Genomic DNA, 22,981 nt, shown 5'->3' with positions numbered 1-22,981 from the left:
GCCCCTCTTCCAGGCCAGCTCTCTGCTGTGGCCAGGGAGTGCAGTGGAGGATGGCCCAAGTGCTTGGGCCCTGCACCCCATGGGAGACCAGGGTAAGTACCCGGCTCCTGCCTTCGGAACAGCACGGTGCACCAGCTGCATCACACCCGCCGCGGCGGCCATTGGAGGGTGAACCAATGGCAAAGGAAGACCTTTCTCTCTGTCTCTCTCTCTCACTGTCCACTCTGCCTGTCAAAAATTTTAAAAAATTAAAAAAAAAAAACAGATCAAACTGTTTCAAGATAATTTTATCTAATCAAAAGTCAAAAGAATACCTACAGGACTACAAAAATAACCAACAAGTGAGTTTGATTACAACGTGTCGTGGTGAGGATCTCTTTTGGTCATGTTTACTAGGGGTTCTATGAGCTTCCTGTACTAGGATGTCTCTGTCCTTCTCCAAACCCGGGAAGTTCTTTGCTAGTATCTCACTAACAAGGCCTTCTAATCCTTTCTCTCTCCCATGCCTTCAGGAACTCCTAGAACCCAAACGTTGGGTTTTTTAATAGTATCCTATAGATTCCCAACAATATTTTTTAAATTTCTTATTTCCTCTTCTCTTCTTTGGTTTGACTGTATCCTTTCCTGTGCTCTGTCTTCTAAGTCCGATATTCTCTCTTCTGCTTCACTGACTCTGTTTTTAAGGCTCTCTAATGTGTTTGTCATTTGATCTATTGAGTTCTTCACTTCAGTTTCTCTTCACTATCACACTTTTCTGTTCTACTAGTTTCTGCGTTTCATTTTGATTCCTCCTTAAGATTTCATTTTCACGAGAGAGATTTTCTATCCTATCCAGTAAGGATTTCCATAGCTCAAGCATTTGTTTTTGAAAACTTCTAAATGTTCTTATCATAAATTTTTTGAAATCCATATCTTGCATTTCTCCCATCTCATCATCCTCATAATCGTGGCTTGGGGTGTCTTGTTCATTTGGGGGCATCATAATGTCTTCCTTGTTCTTGTTTCCTCGGTTTCTGTGTTTGTTGCTTGGCATTGTGGAGATATTCTTTGGATTCTTCTTCCCTCGCTGTGGTGTTTCTTGATATAATATGACTGTATTAAGTGGACTGTCTGCTTTTGATGGCACCTTAGAAGCTTGAGATGGGTGTGGCCAGAGAGCTCTGTTTGGTTCCTCAGGGTTAAGGGTAACATTTTTTCCCAAAAAGGTAAAATTTTAAACAGTAGCAACCAATAAAAAAATTGCCAAGTAAGTAATAAAAATAGAAAAATATGACTCATAATTATGAAGAAAAACCAATGAATTAAAACTAACCTACAACTGACACAGACATTAGAACTGTCAGTTAAGGACATAAAAACAGTTGTTATGCCAGCATCATTCCGATGTTCAGAATGCAAGAATATCTGATAAAAGACTACTAACCAAAATACACAAAGAACTTTTAAAATTTAACAATAATACAAACAACTCCCCTCTAAAATTTAGACCAAAGCCCTTAAAAGACATCTCATCAAATAGGATACACACATGGCAAATAAGCACATGAAAAGATGCTCTGTATTGTATGCTATTAGGGAAATGTGAATTAAAACAACAAAGAGAAACCACCACACATCTATGAGGATGATGAAAATCCAGCACACTGACAACATCATACATCACTAGGGATGTGGAACAACAGGAAATCTCATTCATTGCAGGAACTTTGGGAGAAAGTTTATCAGTTGCTTGTAACATTAAACACAGGCTTCCAAAATTGATTAAAAACTGTAGACCGACTGATCCAAGAACTTCAATGAACACTAAGCACAAGAAACAAAAAGAACTAAACCAAGACTTAAGATAATCCAATCCAGTAATAAAGAGAAAATTATTAAAAGCAAGTCAACGGGGCATATATAAGAGACATTGTATACAGTAGGACAAAGATAAAGATGAGGGCAGGGGTCTGAGCTGTGGTGTAGTGGGTGAGGCCAGCATCTGCAGTGCCAGTGTTCCATGTGGGCACCAATTCCATCCCGGCTGCTCCACCTGAGATCCAACTCTCTGCTGTGGCCTGGGAGGGCAGTGAGGAAATCCCAGGTCCTTTGGCCTCTGCACCTGTATGGGAGTTCCAGAGGAGGTTCCTGGCTCCTGGCTTCAGATTGGCCCAACTCTAGCCTATTATGGCCATTTGGGGAGTAAACCAGAAGATGGAAGACCTCTCTCTCTTTTCTGCCTCTCTGAAACTATGCCTTTCAAATAAATAATTAAATCTTTAATAAAAAAAAATGACAGCAGATTTTTCACCAGAAATAATGCAAGAAAGAAGACAGAAGAGTAGCTCTAAATTATTGAAAGGAAAAAACTTTCAACATAACATTCTATACCCATCAAAAATATATTTTAAAAAAATGAAGTAAAACAATTTTCAGAAATAGAAGATGAGAGAATTCATGTACAGCAAACTTATACTGCAAAATAAAGTATAAGAAGACTTTCAGATGAAAGAAAAATAATATAGACATAGAGATATAAACCAAGGAATAAAGACCTCCAGAAATTAAAATTCCAGAGGATATAATACTTCCAAACTCATTGTATGAAGTAAAAATCAGCCTTCTACCAAAATCAGACCAAAAAGTACAAGAATAGAAAACTGTAGTAGCAGAAAGATCAACGGTTGGGACTTGGGATAGAGAAAGTGGCTAACTGCCAAATGGCTGAGCATCTTTTAGAGGTTATGGAAATTCCAAATGTGTTGAATGTGCTGATGTTTTCATGACTGTCAAATCTCATTCAATAGTATCATTCAAATGAGTACAATTATACCTTGATTGAAGAAAAAAATAAAAAGAGCATATCCCACGGTTACTGTAATTGGGCTCAGACAATCAGCAATCCAATTTCCTTCCAGAATGTTTTCCTGTACTGTAAATGCTACACAATGAAAAAGTCCATTTTCCACACTTCCCCATGGTTAAAGTAATAACTCATCATAGACGCTCACTTGAGATGTTACTTAGGAACAGAATTAAGGTGAAAGAAGGGCCAAGGACAGAGGATGCTGCCTGATGGTATGAACACAGACAGCAGCGAGTCTGGAGTCACCTGCTTCATGGTTGTGACAGAAGCTCCCCTGTGGGCCCATTTCTGCTGGGAAGTTTTGTGAGCAGAACTTAGAGATGTGCGTAACGTCTGTATTTCTATAAGCTAACTGAGCTCAATAATAAAAGGACAATACAGTACTTTAAATAGATATTGAATTGTCAACCAGTTTTACCTCCATACAAGCTAGTCAGCTAGTTTGAGTCCACCCAGATCTACGGTCCTTCTAATTCTCTCTCTTTGTGAGAGACTCCATTTAGATTCCTTCCATGTTTCATAGCTCAAGTCCAATGTGGTTTGTGGAGTCCCACTGTAGAGTTTTATGGTTGGTGTAGATAAATTATATTTCTAACCTATTTCCTATTATAATTTCTAAAATCATTCATGTCCAAATTATTAAAACACAATATTTCTGAATAAAAATTTTGAAGTCAAAAGAACAGTTGCCTTCATTAAGTCCCACGCTGAATTTTATCTTTTTCCCACCTAATGGAACATCTCAGGGTAACATAGAATTGCCTTCTCAAGTAAGTTCTTTCCATTGACTGTTTCATTGCTTCCATCTTCAGTCTTTCGCATGGTTGGAGAAGGATATTATGAAGAAACAGAGCATCATCTCCTTCTCAATTCTTCTGTCTTGCCAGTTAAACTCTATTTCACTTAAATGAAGACAACTGAATTCTTCCAGCTGGTGCCTGCCCTATATCCTTGTCTCCCCCAGTCTGCCTCCATATGCCTCTCTTTCTGTCTCCATCCACTGTATTTTCTAGCAATTCTGTTTCTCTATTCCTCTGTCTCCCTCTTAAAGAAAGCTGTATTTCACAGATGATTTGTGTATCTTGATTTGTTTCTCACCCATCTAAATTTAAACTAAATCTATCGCTTTCATGCAACTGTTTTAAAATACCACAGATGTTAAGGAAATTATCCACATCAGCTTCTTTCCTGCCTTAAAAAATTGTTTCACCATGTGCCAAAACCCAGCAGAGGGCATCCTTCCATTTCAGATGCATGAATAGTTCATGAAAAAGGCTCTACAATTCCCACAATGTATTCCATTTATAATTGTGGATTGGAATTTAAATAAAGGAGCTATTGTAGTGGGAGAGGAATTTGTTACATAAGTTGTTCTGGAGTGTTTGCCATTTTCAATTACAGATTCAGAAGTAACTCTCATTCTATAAGAAAAAAAGAGAAGGGAAAATTCTTTTTTCTGGATTCTCTCCAAGTTTGGAGCATTACCTTCAAATTACAGAAGCAGCAAGGCAGCACCTGTGCAATGCTTCCTTCCCTAAGCTACCATTTCTAAGCTACCAAGAAAGTGATCACAGAGAAGAAGCAATTGAGAAAGAAGCATGCCTCCTACTTCATTTATCTGTTGTCCTCTCTTTCTATCCCTCCAACTGAAAGACAAATAATAGGACAGGTATCATAGCCTGTTGTATTGTCTCAGAAGTAGGAAGAAGATAAGCAGTTTGGCTTACGGATGGGGAAAAGCATGGTTAAAAGAAATGTGTCATGTGGTGCTAACCGTATACCTCTGTGAGCAAGCAATGGCCCAATAATTTTAATTGTCAGTTTCACAGAAATTGGTAGTTCACAATGGGAAATATCTCACATTGTTAGAATTTTCTCCAAATTAAAAACTAAATGTGCATGGTCATTCAAGTCATGTTCTCCTTAATGTAGTTGACTTTCACAGATCCTTTCTTTAGAAAGAGAGGGACAAAGAAGATGAAGCAATACAGCATAACTCATATATCCAGTCAATGCATATTTATTTGAGCACATTCTTTGTCCCAAGCCCTGTTCTTAATGCAAAGACTGCATCAGCAAACAGTAAAAGATCTCTCCCTTCAAGATGATGTGCCAGAAAACAAGGGTCAGGGGTGTCGGAACAGACATAACTTTGACTCCTGCCTCTGTAATAGCCAGTTTTGTCACTTGGAGCAAAGAAATGAAAGTTTCTGTTTTGAAATACAGAGATAATAATTGCTACTATTTATTAAAAAAAGACTTGTTCCAGGCACAGGAACATGTATTATTATGTAAAATCCTCACAGTTAGCCTATGAGCTAAGTTCCAGTCTCATTCTTATTTTACAAATAAGGAAACCAAGTCATAGAGGCACATGACAATTACCAGAGTAGGGGGTTGAAACAAGGCCACCTGACTCCAGTGCTTGCCTCAACTGGTATGCCCTACAAGAGTTGATGTCTATGGGTATTCTGAGTGTAGGATGAGACATCAAGTGTAAAGCTAAGAGCACACTACAGTAGTACTACAATTATTATTGTTATCTCTATTAATACTGTCGTTGTGGTCCTTTTCTGAGAACCAAGAGTATTTAAGTAGATCTTTTGAGAGAGAGACAGAAAAAACAAAGAAACAAAAAGAACAAGCCCATCTACTGATTCACTCGCTAATGCCAGCAATGGTCTGGGCTGGGCATGGACAACGAAGGGGGCTCGGAATTCAATCCAAGTCCCCCATGTCAGTGGCAGGAACCCAATTACTCAAGCCATCACCAATCCCTCCCAGAATCTGCACAAGCAAGAAGCTTCAATTAGGAGATGGAACTTGTGGTGGAACCCAGGCACCCTGATGTGAGATGCAGAGTATATGTTGAACTATACTGTAAAAAGAGGATCAATATTTGCAAATTTCTTTACTTCAGGATGTAGTCTTATGCCCAACTCTGGCAAAATGTAAGATTGCATAACAACATAGATACTGAATTTACAGCTTCTCCACATTTATCTTTCCATGAGATGACAGGCTTCCTCTAATAGCTATGGCTGTAGATATGATATTAGAACACAGATCCCCTGAAAGAAAACATGAGAATCTCATGCTATGGATTTTTCTAACATCCCCTGAAAGCTGACGGTTAAGGCCAAGGTTAAACAAAACAATTCCAAGTATCTATCTGCTGTTTGACAGCCTCTTTGTTCTGTGGCAAGTGATCAAGCGGGCAGCTCCAGAGATCAACAGGTTGAGGGGACCCCTTGGCTCCTGTCTCTCACCCTTTCCAAGTGTACTCTCCAGAGCCCTCTCCTTGGGCTTTTTTCCCAAGCATGTGCATAGATCAATGGGGGTTAATTACACCAAAAGTATCATTCAAAGAGACATGAAACAGGCATGCTTTGTTGCTGTTCTGGGGTTTCTCTCTGCTTACTCTGGCCTGAATTTATGTCTCATACTGCTGCATTACCAAAATCAAGAAAACTTTTCAACAACAGATAGATAAAATGCTGGCTCCAGGTCCCATGTCTTATTGATTTCATTTCAAGACTGTCATCTTAGGTTCATTAGGTAGGAAACAAACTGTTCGATAATGGGCTATAAAAGAATTCGCAAATGTATGTCTTATAAATATTCCATTTTTCTTCCTTGTACTAAAAAGAGCAGTTTTTATTCTGTGTGTCAAGCTTCACTAGGCAAAACTCAAGTCAACTGAACATGTTTAAAAGGGATTCGTATTTGAAAAGGAGTTTCATGCCAATATGCTCCACTGCACTTCAGCAAGGATGAGGCCTACGGAAGGGCATTGTTTGGGATAAGAATCAATGCTTCATTCTCTTTAATTTGGCCTCCAAAAATAGTGTCTCAGTAGTTATGGTACAAGTTACCACATCATAACGGCTTATAGATTTATGCCAGCAACGGTTAGGTTTCACGAAAGAGGAGGCCGTCCACAGCAGAGTACTCACCCCGAGATAATGGCCATCAATGAACACAACAGGGAGAGAAGGAGCTTCAGAGACTCGACGGCATCGCTCATCTAACTCTTTTCCATATTCACCATTCAGAGCAATGTTTTTCTCTTCAAATTTTACCCGATGGTTTTGGAAGATCTTTCTAACAAGTTCACATCTTTCGAAGGTTGTCCTTACCACACGCAGGCAAGTGGTATAAATCACTACACGGTCAAACTCTAGGTCAGCCGAAGGTTGCTGAAAAGAAAACATTGTAGTGTTAATACATTTGCTTTTACCTTTTTACTCATTATTTTAAGGCAACTAATGAGTTTTAGCAAATGTCATATATTAAATGCATGCAATGAAAGTTGAATGAGCACTTCATTTATCAATTCTAATATGTGTCTTTTTAAAGTTAAAACATCTGCAATTGGGATAAGGCTAACAGTCAGTATAATTGAAATGGCATTTTTTTCCCTTCACAGTAGCATATCAAATAATGGTATATCTTTAAATCAATGATGTCTCAAATGGGACGCCATGTGGTAAAATAATGAATGTTTGAAATATTTTCTTTGATTTTGTGGACATTGTTCAGTTACTGTATCTGCCTCTTAAACACAAAGTAAAATAAGCTGTACAATAGTAAAGGTGAGTATTTAACCAGTTGAAAATTCTTCTACTTATAAGTTTAGCAAATAATATGTCTTCAGAGCCACAGTTTCCCAGGAATAGCAAACTCTAGAGCATAGGATTTTTCTGAGCTCTAGATAGCACAACGTATATTGTTGAATGACAGAGATCCAGCATACCCTGAGTAGGTTCTGCCACAAGGAATAAAAGGTGGAATGTCCTAGAATGGCAGTTCATGGAAGCCAACATCCAAGTGAGCATAAAAAGGAAACAAGAAATCAGACACTGGGGAAGTGTCAAAACCAAGGTGAAAGTGGTGAGAATCTTTTCCTATGTTTTCTGCTAAATCCAAAATCAGTCGCTGGTTTCCTGGAAAGTCCTGGCCAACACTACAGGTGTGCATGAAAGACCACACCAGACAGGTCCTGACATCCACAGGAAAGCTCCTCTTCTTCCTTATCCCAGTCTTACCTGAAGGAGATTGAACGGGACACAACAATACCATAAGACAAAGCTCTTCAAAGGGTTGTAGAAGTTAAAAACACAACCACACAATTTTTAAATTCCCTGTGACATCAAACCCTGATTGGAAACCATTCCAGGCAAGTAAATGTTAAAAACAGTGAGTAGGGCACTAAGCTTCATTGCTTTATATTGAAATCAGCCCATTGTGTTGCAAGCCAAATAGATAGAGAGAAATACATACACCATGAACATGTCAAGAGCATGGCCTCCTCTCCAAAGAGAGGGTGATTGTTCCTTGATAAAATAAGAAACAGTTGGAAGAATCATTCTTCCTTCAACACAGTGTAAAGGTTGATTTTTGAAAACAAGAGGCCTAGAATGACCAAGAGGTACAAAAAATGTTAAGGCAGGTCAGGAGTAAAGGAGATATTGGGAAAGGCAACAAAAGTAGCATCTCTGAGAGGAAAGCCTCACAGAGCTTTAGGCAATGGTTGGCTTGCAGGCATATGACTCCACTGTTGTCAGACATGATTATTTTATGTAGCAGACTAAGATCTGTATTTTTATAGGTGAGTTTCTGATTTCTATATGGTAGCACCTCATTATAAATGTTTTAAAAGAGTGGACCAATGTGTCCTGAAAGCTAATTATAACATAAACTTGCAAATTTACCACCACTAAAATAGAGAGAAGCTGGGCTTGGATATCAGATATATCCGGCCTCTGCCAGGGCCACATGTGGTGTCTTTGGAAAGTTAATAAGCTACTAAACTTCAGTTTTCTCATCTGTAAAAGGTGATAATAATAGCTACCTTATGGTGTACTGAGGACATTAAGCAAGAGTGAATGTGAAAACAGTTAGTGTACGACTGACAACATAATACTATTCTAACTTACACAGAGAAAAATATTACACTTTACATCATGGAATTTTTTAAGATAAAACTACAAATATAAGTCAGAAAAATTGGGGTAATTAATGACAGAAGAGAGAATTTTTACTGTGCTTTAGATTCATAAGAATTCATCTTTAGAGGAATAACCACATTTGCAGGAGTCTGGCTCTTCTTCATGTTCACAGCAAGGCATAGCAACTCACTGCAGATGTGACAGCTTTTGGAAGAGTGCCAGAGTTCTCCTTTCTCTAATCATATTATCTGTGTAATTATGTATAGTTCCTTTGGCTGCAAAAGCTGTTTTAGCCATAGTTAGTTCTACCAGAATGTTCTACTTCTTTCAACAGCTACATTTACTTTTGAAATATTTGATAAAAATACTTCTTCCCCATTGCATAGAAATAGGAAAGTTTTATTGGACTAGTCTGTTGCCACATTAACCACCTCACTTGGGATTCTCTCTGATCACAGAACAACCCTATCACCACTTCCCTAAGTCTATAAGCCATATGCATTTAAAGCATAGTAATAAGATACACTCCTATCAGGTGGCCCAGCTGGATGCCATCTCAGGTATCATAACAAAGACATCCCTTTATCTGTTCTTGAAGAGGAGCTTTACCTGGAATGAGCTGATCTCTGAGAATGCTGCGCATTAAAATATATTCGAGAGCCTTTGAAAATTCCCAAATTCCATGGCAAGGGTTTACCAATTAAATGAGAATCAGCAGAGGTAGGACCTCAGAATTAGGATTTTTTTTTTAAAAGCTCCTATGTTGATTCTATTGTGCAGCGTTGTGCTACTGATTGGAAATGCAAAATCCTAGGCCTCATCAGATTCACTGATGCAGAATTCGCATTTTAACAAGTTTATCAAATTCCCTCAGGAATTTGGATACACACTATATATTTTTAATTATATATATTTAAGGTATACAATATAATGTTTTCATTTACATATATTTAGTAAAATGATTACTACAGTGAAGCAAATTAACATATTCATTTCACACAGCTAATATTTTTGTAATAAAAGCATCTAAAACCTACTTGTTAGCAAATTTCTAGTATGCAACACAATATTATTAATTTAAACCTCATGCTGTGCATTAGATATCTGAATATATTCATCCTATATAGCTGTAACTTTACACCCTTTGACCAAGATCTCCCTATCCCCGCCAACAACCACTCTTGCCACTGGAAACCACCATTCTACTTTATTTCTGTATATTCAAGTTTTTTTATATTCCACATATGAGATCATACCATATTTTTATTTGCATTTCCAATTATTTTAGTTAGCATGATGCCCTCTAACTTCATTCATGTTATAACAAGTAGTGTTTTTAGGCTACTTTCCTTTTTAGGGATGAGTAATATTCTATTTTATATACCATAATGTCTTTCCCATTTATGTGTCAACGGACACTTAGGTTGCATCCTTATCTTGGCTATGTGAATAATGCTTAATAAATATACAGATGCAGATTTGTTTAAAAAATGGTTATTTCATTTCCTTTGGGTATTTCCCAGAAGAGTGATTATTAAATCATGGCTGTTCAATTTTTCAAGACTTTAGAGACATACATACTGTTTTCCATAAAGGCTGCACCAATCTACAATCCTAGAAACTGTGCATAAGCATTCCCTTTTCTTCACATCCTTGCTGATCTGCTATCTTTCATCTTTTTAAAAAATATTTATTTGAAAGTCAGGATTACAGAAAAAGAAGGAGACACAAGAAGAGATATTTTCCATCTGCTGGTTCACTCCCCAAATGGCCACAATGGCTGGAGCTGGGCCAGGATGAAGCCAGGAGCAAGGTGCAGTGGCCTAAGCACTTGGGTAGTATTCTGCTGCTTTCCCAGGTACATCAGAAGGGAGCTGGATGAGAAGTGGAGCAACCAGGACTGAAGCCGGTGCTCACATGGGATGCCGGCGCTGCAGATGACAGCTTAACCATAGCACTTTACCATAGCACTGCCCCAATTGTTCATTTTTTTGATAGTAGAGATTCTAGCATGTTTATGATCTCACTATGGTTTTGATATTCATTTCCCTGATAATTAGTGATTTTAGTGTTATTTTGTATACCTATTCATATGTCTTCTTTGGAGAAATGTCCATTCAGGTTCTTTGACCATTTTTCAATTGGGTTATTCAAATTTCTTTGCCATTGATTTATGAGAGCTCTTTATGTACTTAGGATATTAACCCTTCATCCAATATATGATTCATAAATATTTTCTCCCAATACACTGACTGCTTCTACATTTTGTTGATTGTTTCTTTTTCTGTGCAAAAGCTTTTTAGTTTGGTATAACCCAGTTTTTTGAATTTTCCTTTTGTTGGCTGACCTTTCAGTGAGTTATCCAAAAATTCCTTGTTAAGCAAGGTCAATATCAAGGACATTCCCCCTATATTTTTTTCTAGAAGTTTTACAATTTCTTGGGGCGGTGCCTCAGCTCACTAGGCTAATCCTCCGCCTGCGGCTCCGGCACCCCAGGTTCTAGTCCCGGTCGGGGTGTCAGATTCTGTCCCAGTTGCTCCTTTTCCAGTCCAGCTCTCTGCTGTGGCCCGGGAAGGCAGTGGAGGATGGCCCAAGTGCTTGGGCCCCGCACCCACATGGGAGACCAAGAAGAAGCACCTGGCTCCTGGCTTCCGATAGGCGCAGTGCGCCAACTGTAGTGGCCATTTGGAGGGTGAACCAATGGAAGGAAGACCTTTCTCTCTGTCTCTCTCTCTCACTGTCTAACTCTGCCTGGCAAAAAAAAAAAAAAAAGTTTTACAATTTCTGGTGTTCAATTTAGGCTTTATCCCATTTTCCCTTTTTTTTTTTTTTTTTTTTTTTTTTTTTTTGCCAGGCAGAGTTAGACAGTGAGAGAGACAGAGAGAGTTATAGACAGTGAGAGAGAGACAGAGAGAAAGGTCTGGCCGCTATGGCCAGCACTGTGCCAATCCGAAGCCAGGAGCCGGGTACTTCCTCCCAGTCTCCCATGCGGGTGCAGGGACCCAAGCACTTGGGCCATCCTCCACTGCCCTCCTAGACCACAGCAGAGAGCTGGACTAGAAGAGGAGCAAATGGGACTAGTATCCGGCGCCCCAACTGGGACTAGAACCCCGGGTTCCGGCGCTCAGGCGGAGGATTAGCCTAGTGAACCATGGTGCTGGCCCCCCATTTTCATTTGGTTATTGCATATTAATAAGATAAGGGTCCAATCATTTTATGAAGACTACTATTCTCTTTTGTGTCTTCTCAGTGTCCTTGTCAAAAATAAAGCAGCCACATATGGTTCTATATAGGATTTCTTTGTCTTTACTCTCTATTCTATTCTGTTGGCCTGTGTGTCTGTTCTTATACCAGTACCACACTGTTTTGATCAGTACTGTTTTCTGATACAATTTGAAATAATAATGAAGTGCAATGTTTCCAAATAGGTTTTGTTTTTCCAAAGGTTGTTTTGGCTGCTCACAGTCTGTTGTGGTGCCACTTGAATGTTTTAGAATGTTTTTCTATTTCTGTGAAAATTGTCATTGGAATTTTGATAGAGATATCTATATATAGCTTTGGGTAATGAGAACATTTTAATAATAATGATTCTTCCTTTGCACAAACATGGCATATCTTCCTATTTATTTGTAAGTTTAATTTATTTCATCAATGTTTTATAGTTTTTCATCTGAAGATTTTTCATATCTTTAGTTAAATTATTCCTAAGAATTCTGAGGGTTTTTTGATGCTATAATAAATGAAATTGCTTTCTTGATTTCTTTTACTGATCAACCATTATTAACATAATGAAATACAATCAATTTTTGTTGTTGATTGTATATGTTGTCATTGTAATGAATACGTTTTTTAGTTGTTATGTTTTAGTGATGTGTTTAGAGTTTTGTACATATAAGATTATGTAATCTACAAACAGGGATAATTTTATTTCTTCCTTTACAAGTAGGATACCTTTTATTTTTCATTCTCATATATTTTCCTGGCTAAGATTTCCAATACTGTGTTATATTAAAAGTTGTAACAGTGGACAACTTATACCAGTTATGATATTAGCTGTGGGCTTTTCATGAATGGCCTTTATTATTCTTAAGAAATTTCCTTTGGTATTGTATCTTGTAAAGATTTTTATATGAAAGGATGTTGTACTGTATGCACACTATATTTTGAAAAACTCCATTGTAATCGCATAGACAGCTTGAAAGATAAACAGGGTTTATATTTTTTTCAAAATAAGTGCTAGTCATTCATTCAGTCATTAGAATGTTTGCCAAACACAACACAAGGCAATAGGACTATAATAATGTATAAACAATACAATTCTCTATCAACATGGAGCTTATAGCTTGAAGTAATAAAAAACAAAATATTTGAATAAGGATAGCATTACTAACTGTTAGGTATTATGAAGAAATGTACAAGTAGTTAGGAGAACATGTTTAAGAGGAATCTTTTCTTCTTGTCTTAGAAGTCAAGAAAGAATTTTCTGAAATTAGAGTTCAATTTAAAAGGATAAGCAGGAGTTAATAAAAAATTAACTAGGTAGAGAAAGATGATAGAAGTATTACATGTAAGTGCCACGACCTTGAGATGGGAGGAAGAGGGCATGTTTGAAAATCTTTGAAGGTCATTTCCTCAAATACTAAGAGGGAAAAATAGAATAGTACTAAATTATTCTGGACAGGTATGCAGGGTTGATACATGTTGCATTTTATAGCCACTTCAAAGATCTAGGGCCTTTAACCTAAGAGCAATGGGAAATCTCTCAAGGCTTTTAAGGAGGATGAGAGGAGTTTTACTGAATCAGTTTTGCACTTTAAAAAAATGGGTGGCGAAAGGCCAGTTCACATACTTGTCCAAGATGTACACTGTACAAGCCTAAGGAGTGCCATTAGTAGTACAGTCTAAATAAATGGTTCCCCCAGGGTTATGTAGTTCATATTTTGAGCAATAATACTCCGAATCATTGCCAGCTTCCTTGGTCTGAGGCCTGAGATTTCACTGAGGGCAAATTTAGAATGAGAAATATGGTTATATATTAGAATAAGCTATTAAGTAAAATATTCTTTAAAAATAGATGTGATTGCACAATTTTTTGCTATGGTTTGGAAGTAGGTCTTCCTAGAGGTACTGATAGGCAGGATTATTTTCCAAGGGGTTTTCCAGTTTTATACTATGAATGCTAAATTGTATTACCCTTGGCAAAAAAAAAAAAAAATTCTACATTTGCTTCATTTATTTCTTTCAACAGATTTGTTAAAGCATCCAGCCAGAAATCTAAAAATAGACTCTCAGTCTCACTGTCCCTCTTCTCCCTTCCTGTGGGTTACCATGGGGATAACGTCATGAAGGATGGAAGCATCGCAGATAGCCCAGAGAAGCCACTGGGATCTGTTGCTCGCTGGTCCTATGTGCTGGCCTTGATAGTAATAAGGCTATTTTTCCTCTCTGAGCACTAACAGGTACATCTTAGGGATGCCTGGAAGGCTCATAACAGCCTGCGGCAAATGCAAATGCTCTTGAAAGGGATGGGAGTGGCTGTAAAGGAGACTAGCAGGTCAACAAAGAGCCAACCTGTGTCCCGGCTGGCCCTGCAGTGAAACAGTAAGCACTTGAGTCACCTGCTCATCTTGGGACAATTCTGGAGCCTGTGCAGCCACTGGAACTATTCCTGGAATTAGGCCAAAAACTGGTCCCCTCACGGGGTCAGCACGGCGCAGGCTTAGTCGCTTGAGCAGGAGCAAAGCCAGTGAGTTACTCAGCTTCCATTCGAGCCCTTCATTGTTCAGCCTGGCGCTGGTTTGACAGAGGCTCCTCAAATGGTGCCCTGGCCCAGGTGTATTCCTAAATCATCAGGAACCAAATAACTCCAGGAATCCCTGTTTTAAGCAAAAATTTTAGTGAAATAAATAAAAAGAAACACTTTTAACTGTCCATAGTAGACATACTGCTGCATAATAGTTTACATTCATTTAATTGTCACATAGCTTCCATGATATTCCTGCTGTATGTACAGACAGGGAAACCAGGCTCCAAGAGAATCAGGGCCATCAACAAGATGACAGAGCTGAAATTCAACAAAGCTAGAAAACAAGAGCCCAGGAGCACACCCTTCCGGTCTACCCTCACCTTAGCCAAGCTGAGACTCTGAAGCACAATGTTGTCTTGCCGCGCCATCCCCAGGATCAAGTTGTTGGTAAATCACAAAGAACCACAGACCACACTCACTGCCGCTGAGACAGCGCTGTGATTTCAGAAGCTTGCCTCTTTACCAAGTTACACTCCCACACTTAGCAATAAGCTGCCTCACACAAGGGCCACTTTACACTTTATTTTTTTTTAGTCTAAAAAAGATTCTTTTGGGGTGGGCAAGATATAGAGATTCTTTCACTTGTCCCAAAAGGCAGAAACAAAGCAATTGGCTCCAAGTCAGGAGACACACTGGGGCAAGGCCCAGATTACTGGATGATTAAGCAACAGGCCGACCTGGCTCGAGGAACAGTGATTTTAATTGCAGGCACAAGCCAGCAGAAGCAGGGCTGTGGGCCTTTGCAGAGCACAGGCGTCTGCCTTGGTCTCAGATCACCTCTTGAATTCTCATTCTTGCACTGTATCCATCCCAGCTTTCTTCTTTAGCTTATTTCCCTTCTATTTCCATTCTAATCACACACTACACCTCTTTTTGGTCCTGAAGGTGAATGGTGATTCTCCATGAGCAGTTTCCTTCTCACACTTTGACCACAAAACATTGTTTGTTTCAACCTGAAAGTGTGGAACTTTGAGGGGAATTTCTCCATTCCTTCCATAAAACCAAATGATCAAAATAATTATAATGTTTATTGAATGATTACTGCATACTTATATGCAGCTCTAGGGACTAAAAACAACTTTCATTATCATTGCCAATAAGAATCACTATCTAGATTTTAAAGATGAGGAAATCATGGCTTGAATATAAACTTAAGGTGCTCAAATAACTCTGGAAAACTGAGTAACAGTAGAACCTGAATGTGGTCCTGCCTAACTCTATGCTCTTTCCCCAGGAAGATATTGTATAACCCTCTTAGATACAAACAACCAAGGCCCACATTGTTCTGGAACTGAGCAGTGTGTCCCTTCATGAAAGGAGCTGTCACATGGACAATTCTAGAAACTCCATTGCTCACCCCTCTGCTGCTTTCTTATCTCTGATTAAACGTCACCCACTCCCCTCTGCAGACCTTCCAGCATTACCCCTGTAAAACAGTTTCCCAACCCTCTCACCCGAGTCTTTCCTGTTCAGTATCTGGTACTGCTGGACATTAAATTATGTTTACTGATTCACTGTCTAACCCTATCAATAAAATATAACCCCACTAAAGCAGAGGCTTAGTTTACGTCACTCAGTCTAAGAACCCAGAATACAACTTAACATGTAATAGGTACTCAATTAAAATTATTAAAATTGTCTGGCCCTTTCCCCCCATACATTTGATTAGAACCTTGTTTGAATTGCCCTATTAGTGACTGAATAGTCTTGAACCAGTTACTTAACCTCTGTAAGTTTTAATTCTTATCTGTAAAATAGGAACACTAATGCCTACGTCATGGGAATTCACAAAAATTAAATGATTTAATGAATGGAAACACCTTAACATGTACTGATGAACAAGTAACATTCAGGGAATGGTATTTTTTATTTGGAACATATTTATCATTGTCAATGGTTATTGATACGTGGTACCAACACCACTATTATTACTAGGAAAATGTCCCGATCCATACCTGTCATCACTCATAAACTTGAATGAAAAAGTTTAACCTCACAAATATCATAAAGGAAATCTCTTTTGAAATGAATTGCCATTTATCTTTGTTTGGTATACACACCAATTCTGAGAGTAAAAACAATAGTTGCTCCCTTTGTGGCATGAAAACAAAATGCATGATCATCACCTTCGCGTGCAAGGATTTCTGCAGAGAGAGCTTTAATCTCAGTTATTTATTTAGGGGTTACCTATTTGTCCAAATTAGTTATGAATTGGCCTAGACATAAACTGAAACATCAATGAACCTAATGAATCTTCCACACCAAAAACAAGTTTGCTTTTTCCTTAATAAAATTAACTTGAGACAATGATGCTTTTATGTACACCTGAGTTAGCAGAAGTTAATCTGTCTCCTCTCACCATGCAGACCATAGAAGGGGGTATTAGTTCTGCCAGTTCAGCATTATGTAATTACAGGAAGACTTTACATGAAAAAATCTAGATTTTCATCTTCTTTTCAACAGCAAGAAATCTAGCAAAACTAATTTTTTTTCATGCCTCAAAGAACCAACAATTAGAGCCTGGTAGCTCTGAGTGGCACAAGGCTCTTGATGCCACATTTCATTCACCAACACCATCTGCATCATTTATTAGATTCATGTTTGTGATGTGGCATATAGACTGGTGTGCCCATGTCAACACATTATAGGGGAAAAAACTGAGATCCACAGAGTTTAATTATTTGAATTAAACTTTTCTCTAGGAAACAACATAGTCAATGGAAAGAAAAATCCAGCTTGAGCCATTGCTTTAACACTTAGTTACTAGGATGGTTAATTTTATTTGTCAATTTGGGCCAAGGGATGCCCAGGTAATCTGATTGAACATTATTTCTGGGTGTGTCTGGGAAGATCTTTCTAGAAGACAATAGCATTTGAATTGAAATTTACATTTGAGAGCAGATAGCCCACCCTAGTTCAAGGAGGACCACCCAGTCTGGTGGTGATGGGGACTGGGGAGGAGGGGTGGGTGTTGAATAGAATAAAGGGCAGAAGAAGTTTGGATTGACCCTCTCTCTGCAAGACTCCTTGAGCAAAGACATTGCTCTCCTGACTTCAGTGCTTCTGGTTCTCAGGCCCTTAGGCCTGGACTTGAATCTACAGCATCAGCTTTCCAGCCTTACCTTCTTCCAACTACACCACTGCCTTGCTGCACTTCTAGCTTTCAAAGTACAGATCATGGTGGGACTTCTCAGTCTCCATCAACCCAGGGGCCAATATCATACAAGAGATCTCTTCCTGGATATAGATCTCTCTCTCAGTTGAGCGATGCAGATATAGATATAGTATTGTTGCCATTTCTCTGAGAAACTCACAGACCCAGAAACTGCATGCATGTATGGAAATCAGGTTGCTTTTATGGGAACATATTTTCTCCTCTTTAATGAGGGAATGGTTATACCACATCTTGTCAGTTGGAAAATGGAAAGGCTTTACATCTTCTTGGCTTAGTCACACATGCCAGCTATGATTATTGACCAAAGTCACATGGCTGGGAGAATCAGGACAAGGCTCAGAGTTAGAAATCACTTCTGGAAACTGCCTTCCCACCAAACAAGTGACTCTCTGCCAATAGGAATGCCTTGGTTTTCATAGAAATTGCCACAGGCATTATTTATTTACAAGTTAGATTCCATTCATCTTTGCAAATAAAACTGATATTGAGGTGAATGCTACCAACAGCATACTCTGGAGCATCCATTCCCAAAGTGATGGGTTTACAATATTGAAAAGCCAGGCACCAAATGAAATCAGGAAAATCTTGCAAATGGAAATATTTAAAATATATATATGTTTTTTCATCTCATCCTGTGAAATATTCAGAAGAAAGGAGCTAAAACACTGAAAGTAGCATCAGAATAATAAGTGGTTAGATAGCACTGCATTAGCCATTTTTGTAATACCCTTCATCTTTCTGCTTCACAAAAACCCTGGTGCTCCTTCTTAAAGGAAAAGTGCCCTTTCTCTTCCCCTCTCCCAAATGTATACATATCATGAATAAATATCAAACAATAAAAGACTACAACTGTCCTTGATTTTCTACATCAAGGAAAACGCCTGAATAATCAGCTAACTGAAGCCAGTCCCTTTGGGTAGATTTGGATGTGATAAAAATCTACTTTATGGGCTGAAATATCCATTTCTCATTTCAGCTTGGTGCTTTCATAAACTTCAGTGTGATGAAGAGAAGTGATCTCAGTCCCTGTGGGATTCCCAGAATAGAATTGATACCACAGGAACAAAACCATGAAAAGTCAGAAGTTGAGAAAATTGGACCTAGCCTCAGGCAAATTCCTTATGCCTGTCTCTTTCTCAAACTGCAGGTAATCTTATCTCCCTCTGAATAGACTATTGATCATGGTTCCTTGACAGCTTAAACATGCTCTTCCCCAGATTCTAAACAGAGCAGTCAGGAGAAGTAACTTCGGGAGAGCATTTATGGGATGCTTGGACTGGACGTTGGGGTAAGAAGCTAAGATGTTTTTGGTGAGTGGTGAGCACTTTAATTCTATAAGAGAGGTATTGTGACTTTATTAACTTTACAAATGAAAAAACTGACACAAAAATATGTGACAATACTGAAGACTGACAACTCGCAAATGATGGGATGATGGAGCTAGTACTCACATTTAATTTTAGTATATTACAGAACTCCAATCTTTATATGACTTTATTAGTCATGTCCTGACTCTACCTCACTTGGGAAAGTACAAGGTTACACACACTGATGCAGGATTTCTGAATCCTAAAGTTTTATAAATATAAAGAAATTCTAAATAAATTTCTAAATAAAAGCAAATTTACAAAAATTTGGCAGCTTAAAACAATACAAATTTATTCTAGTAATTCTGGAGGTCAAAGTCCCAAAAGAGGTTCAGTGGGCAGCAATCGAAGTGCACTTAGGGCCAGACTGCCGATCAAGGCTCAGGAAAGATTCCATTCCCTGGCTTGCTCAGCTTCCGGAGGTTACCTACATTCCTTGGATGATGGTCGCTCTGCTTTCAAAGCTCACAGTTCTAATCCCTGCCTGCCTCCCTTTCACAATGAACCTTGTGACTACATTGGACTCATCCAATAGTCCAGAATAATTTTCCCATCTCAAGATCCTGAATTTAATTACATCTACAAAGTCCTTTTTACTGAGGTAAACAACTCAAGGGCTCCCAGGCTTAGGAGATTTTGTCTGCTTTCATCTGTTTCATTCAATTTTATTTTTTATTTTATTTGTTTGAAAGGCACAGAAACAGAGACAGAGACAAACACACAGAGATCTCCCATTTGCTGGTTCATTCTGCAAATGCCTATAATAGGCAGGGTTGGGTCAAGCCAAAGCCAGCTGCCAGGAACTCAGTCCAGGTCTCTCATTTGGGTGGCAGGCACCTAACCACATGAGCCAATACCTAATGCCTTCAAGGGTAGGTAATAACAGGAAGCTGAAATCTGGACCAGAATGAGGACTCAGACTTGCATTCTGATATGGGACGCCGGCATCCCAAGCAGCTTGTTAACTAATTTGCCGAAGCTTGCCCCAAAATTGACAGCTTGGGACAGTGGGGCAGGTTGTGAGGGGTAGGAGGCTGGCTAGTATTCAGCAGCCCAGTAAAGAGACAGATAGATTTAAAGGACTGGATTATAGGCATAGGAAAAAAAGGACATCAAGTCACAGAGTCTTAAGACAGAAAGGACACTTGGGTATCATCCATTACAACTCGAACAGACACATGGCAACTTGCTTATCAGACTAGATCTTCAGTGTGCTTACCAGGTTGTTCCAGAAAGACAACCTGAGGGCAGTGCTAGTAAGGTAAGCATGAAGCACATTGCTCTTCCAATGTCCTTCCTGTCATTTCTTGTGCGGAGGACTTTTCTCTAAGTTGCTACTCACGAAATGGAAAGATTTTAAGAGGAAGAAGTGCATTAGAGGGAAAGGATTTGCCTGTTCTCAATCATTTTTGGTATGTCTCATTTCCCTTTTCCTCTCTTTTTATCTCTCATTTCCCTTTTCCTCTCTTTTTATCTCTGATGTTACAATGTGCTTTGCCTCCAATGCTCCAATAAACCTTAGAAATTTATGAGAAAACCTGTTACTAAGCATGACCAAATGAGGGAGGCATTTACATTAAACGTAAAGAAAAACAAGAATGAAATGGTTGCAATTTCTGCACAAAGTCAGAAGTTGAATTTGTCTATGTTTCCCACAAGGAAATCTAAGTAATTTTTTAGCTCAGCTTTAAGAAAAAACAAATAACTGTAGGATTTTCAAAGGAGGAAAATGTTGCCTTTCCATCTCTTCTGAAATTTCCCCCAAATTAGGTTTTTTTTTTAAAAAAAAAAAGATTTATTTATTTGAACAGCAGAAGGAAAGAGAGAGAGAATTTCATCCATAGGTTCACTCCCCAAATAGCTGAAATGGCTAGGGCTCAGCCAGGCACAAGTCAGAACCTTAGAATTCCATCCATGTCTTCCACATGAGCAACAGGGATCCAAGTAGTTAGCCCATCTTGTGTTGCTTTCCCAGGCACATTAGCAGGAATTTGGGCCAGAAGCAGAGCAGTTGGGACTCAGACTGGCATTCCAAGCTGTGACTGTACCCAGTGAGCCACAACATTGGTCCCTAGCTAGATTGCTTTAATGAAGACACCAAAGTTATAAGGTACATGAAGCTTTTCCATGCAGATGTGCAGAATAATGGTCAAAACAGTAAAAGTTGTATTTTTAATAAAATTGTATCATTTACTGTTTAACACTTACTATTGATCATATATTCAAATAGAAAAGGAAGGTAAATGTTTTCAAACAAGATTGATCACAGTATCATTGCCAAACAGAAGAAAACAAAATTATTGGACAACTTGATTTGTTGTCAGAACTTCTTATTGGAGCTGATTATTAGATTCTGGACAGTCAGGGATTAAGAAAGGGATCTAACTAATTATTGAGTGAAATAGTAAGACTCATTACGTGGCAGGTGGATTAACAATTCTATTAATAATTTAATCAACAATGGAAAAATAGGGAATAGCCATTGAATGAATCATATATCACAGGCATTAAAAAATTGAATGTATTTATTGTTGTTATCCTCACAATAACATACAAGAGGCCTTCATAAAGTTCATGAAAATATGTTATGAAAAAGCTATGCAGTTAAATAAATTAATTTAGTAATTTAATTCCAATTTTCCGTAAACATTTTAAAATCTGTTCATACTCAAAGCCAAAGATATTATAACTATGCCTTCTCCACTGATACAGAAAATGAATCACAGGGAGCTATCCATCCCCTCAGGTAGCCTCTCCCACCCCTCCCTTCAGTGGAGATGTACTGCCCATCTTCCACTCCGTACTCTGCACCACTGTGAACATTCTGTGACCAAATACCTCTGTTACTTATTTTTGCATCTTCTAGACTTGATACAATATCTATAATATGATCACACACATTGTTTTCTCCTTAGTGTGTCCCCTGCAGAATTAACAGGCAGAAACCTAATCCACAATGCAACTGCAGTAAAAGGTGATTAGATGATGAGGAGTAAGTAGCATGGGTTGGATCTGTGCCCTTATGAAAAAAGACAGAGGGAGTTGGTATGTCCCTTCCACCGTGAGAGAATACAGCACAAAGGCATCATCTATGAGAAACAAGCCTTCTCTAGACACCAAATTTGCTGTCACCTTAAACCTGGACTTTCTAACCACAGAACTGTGAAAAATAAATTACTGTTGTTTATAAATGATTCAGTTGAAAGCATTTTGATATAGCAGCCTGATGCACTAAGACAGACACTAGGCCAGTGTTTACTGAAGGAAGAACAAACCAAAATTTGAATCTGAGTTTGCCTGATCCCAAAGGTTATACGTGTTCCACCACAGTATAAAACACAATATGGCATGGTGTCATGAAAATTCAAGAAAAAAGGAAAAATTCTCAACATGTTTTTTTATCCAATAATACCTCACAAGTGTAACATGAAGTAAAGATCACTTAAGGAAACATTTGCTGTAGGTATTTCTCTCTTCCTCTCTCATTAATAAAATGTTCGTAGAACTTTGCTCTGAGAAAAATACCTGAGAAGCACATGCAGCCGGTGCTGTGCCCTGGCTATTCAGCAGGTGTACAGTGCTCTGAACATGATGATTTTGTGGGACTACATTACCAGATAGAACGCTGCAGGCTGAGTATTGCTTGGTAGCCAACTGCTTACCCCGGATAACACGGTGCATTCAAATAGACTTCAAAAGGGATTCTACCTCGGCTTCAGTTTACCACTTTTAATAATACAAAGAGAATAAAAAGGCCAAAAGACATTTTGACAATTAAAATGAAATCTGTATTGTTATTCAAGTCAATGAGTTTAGAAATACTACAGAGTAAGACTG

General features: G+C 38.5%; 1 protein-coding gene across 2 annotated transcripts in view; it reads right to left on the bottom strand.

Annotated features, from left to right (window-relative positions):
* GRXCR1 (glutaredoxin and cysteine rich domain containing 1) overlaps positions 1 to 22,981 on the bottom strand; it is a 135,969-nt gene that overhangs the window by 56,801 nt on the left and 56,187 nt on the right. The window contains exons 1-2 of one of the 2 annotated variants that reach the window (XM_089327167.1): positions 14,923 to 15,082; positions 6,802 to 7,044 (exon numbers count right to left, since the gene is read on the bottom strand). In XM_089327167.1, the coding sequence (XP_089183293.1) occupies positions 6,802 to 7,044; positions 14,923 to 14,970 (291 nt within the window). In that variant the 5' untranslated portion in view covers positions 14,971 to 15,082. Of the gene's footprint in view, positions 1 to 6,801; positions 7,045 to 14,922; positions 15,083 to 22,981 lie in introns of those variants that run through there. The other variant, XM_008248370.5, reaches the window with a different exon arrangement.

The sequence above is a fragment of the Oryctolagus cuniculus genome, chromosome 2, assembly GCF_051225735.1.
Source record: "Oryctolagus cuniculus isolate XC-2025 breed Fujian yellow rabbit chromosome 2, ASM5122573v1, whole genome shotgun sequence".
NCBI lineage: Eukaryota > Metazoa > Chordata > Mammalia > Lagomorpha > Leporidae > Oryctolagus > Oryctolagus cuniculus.
Note: the sequence above shows the minus strand (reverse complement) of the source record. Positions and strands in the feature narration are given on the sequence as shown.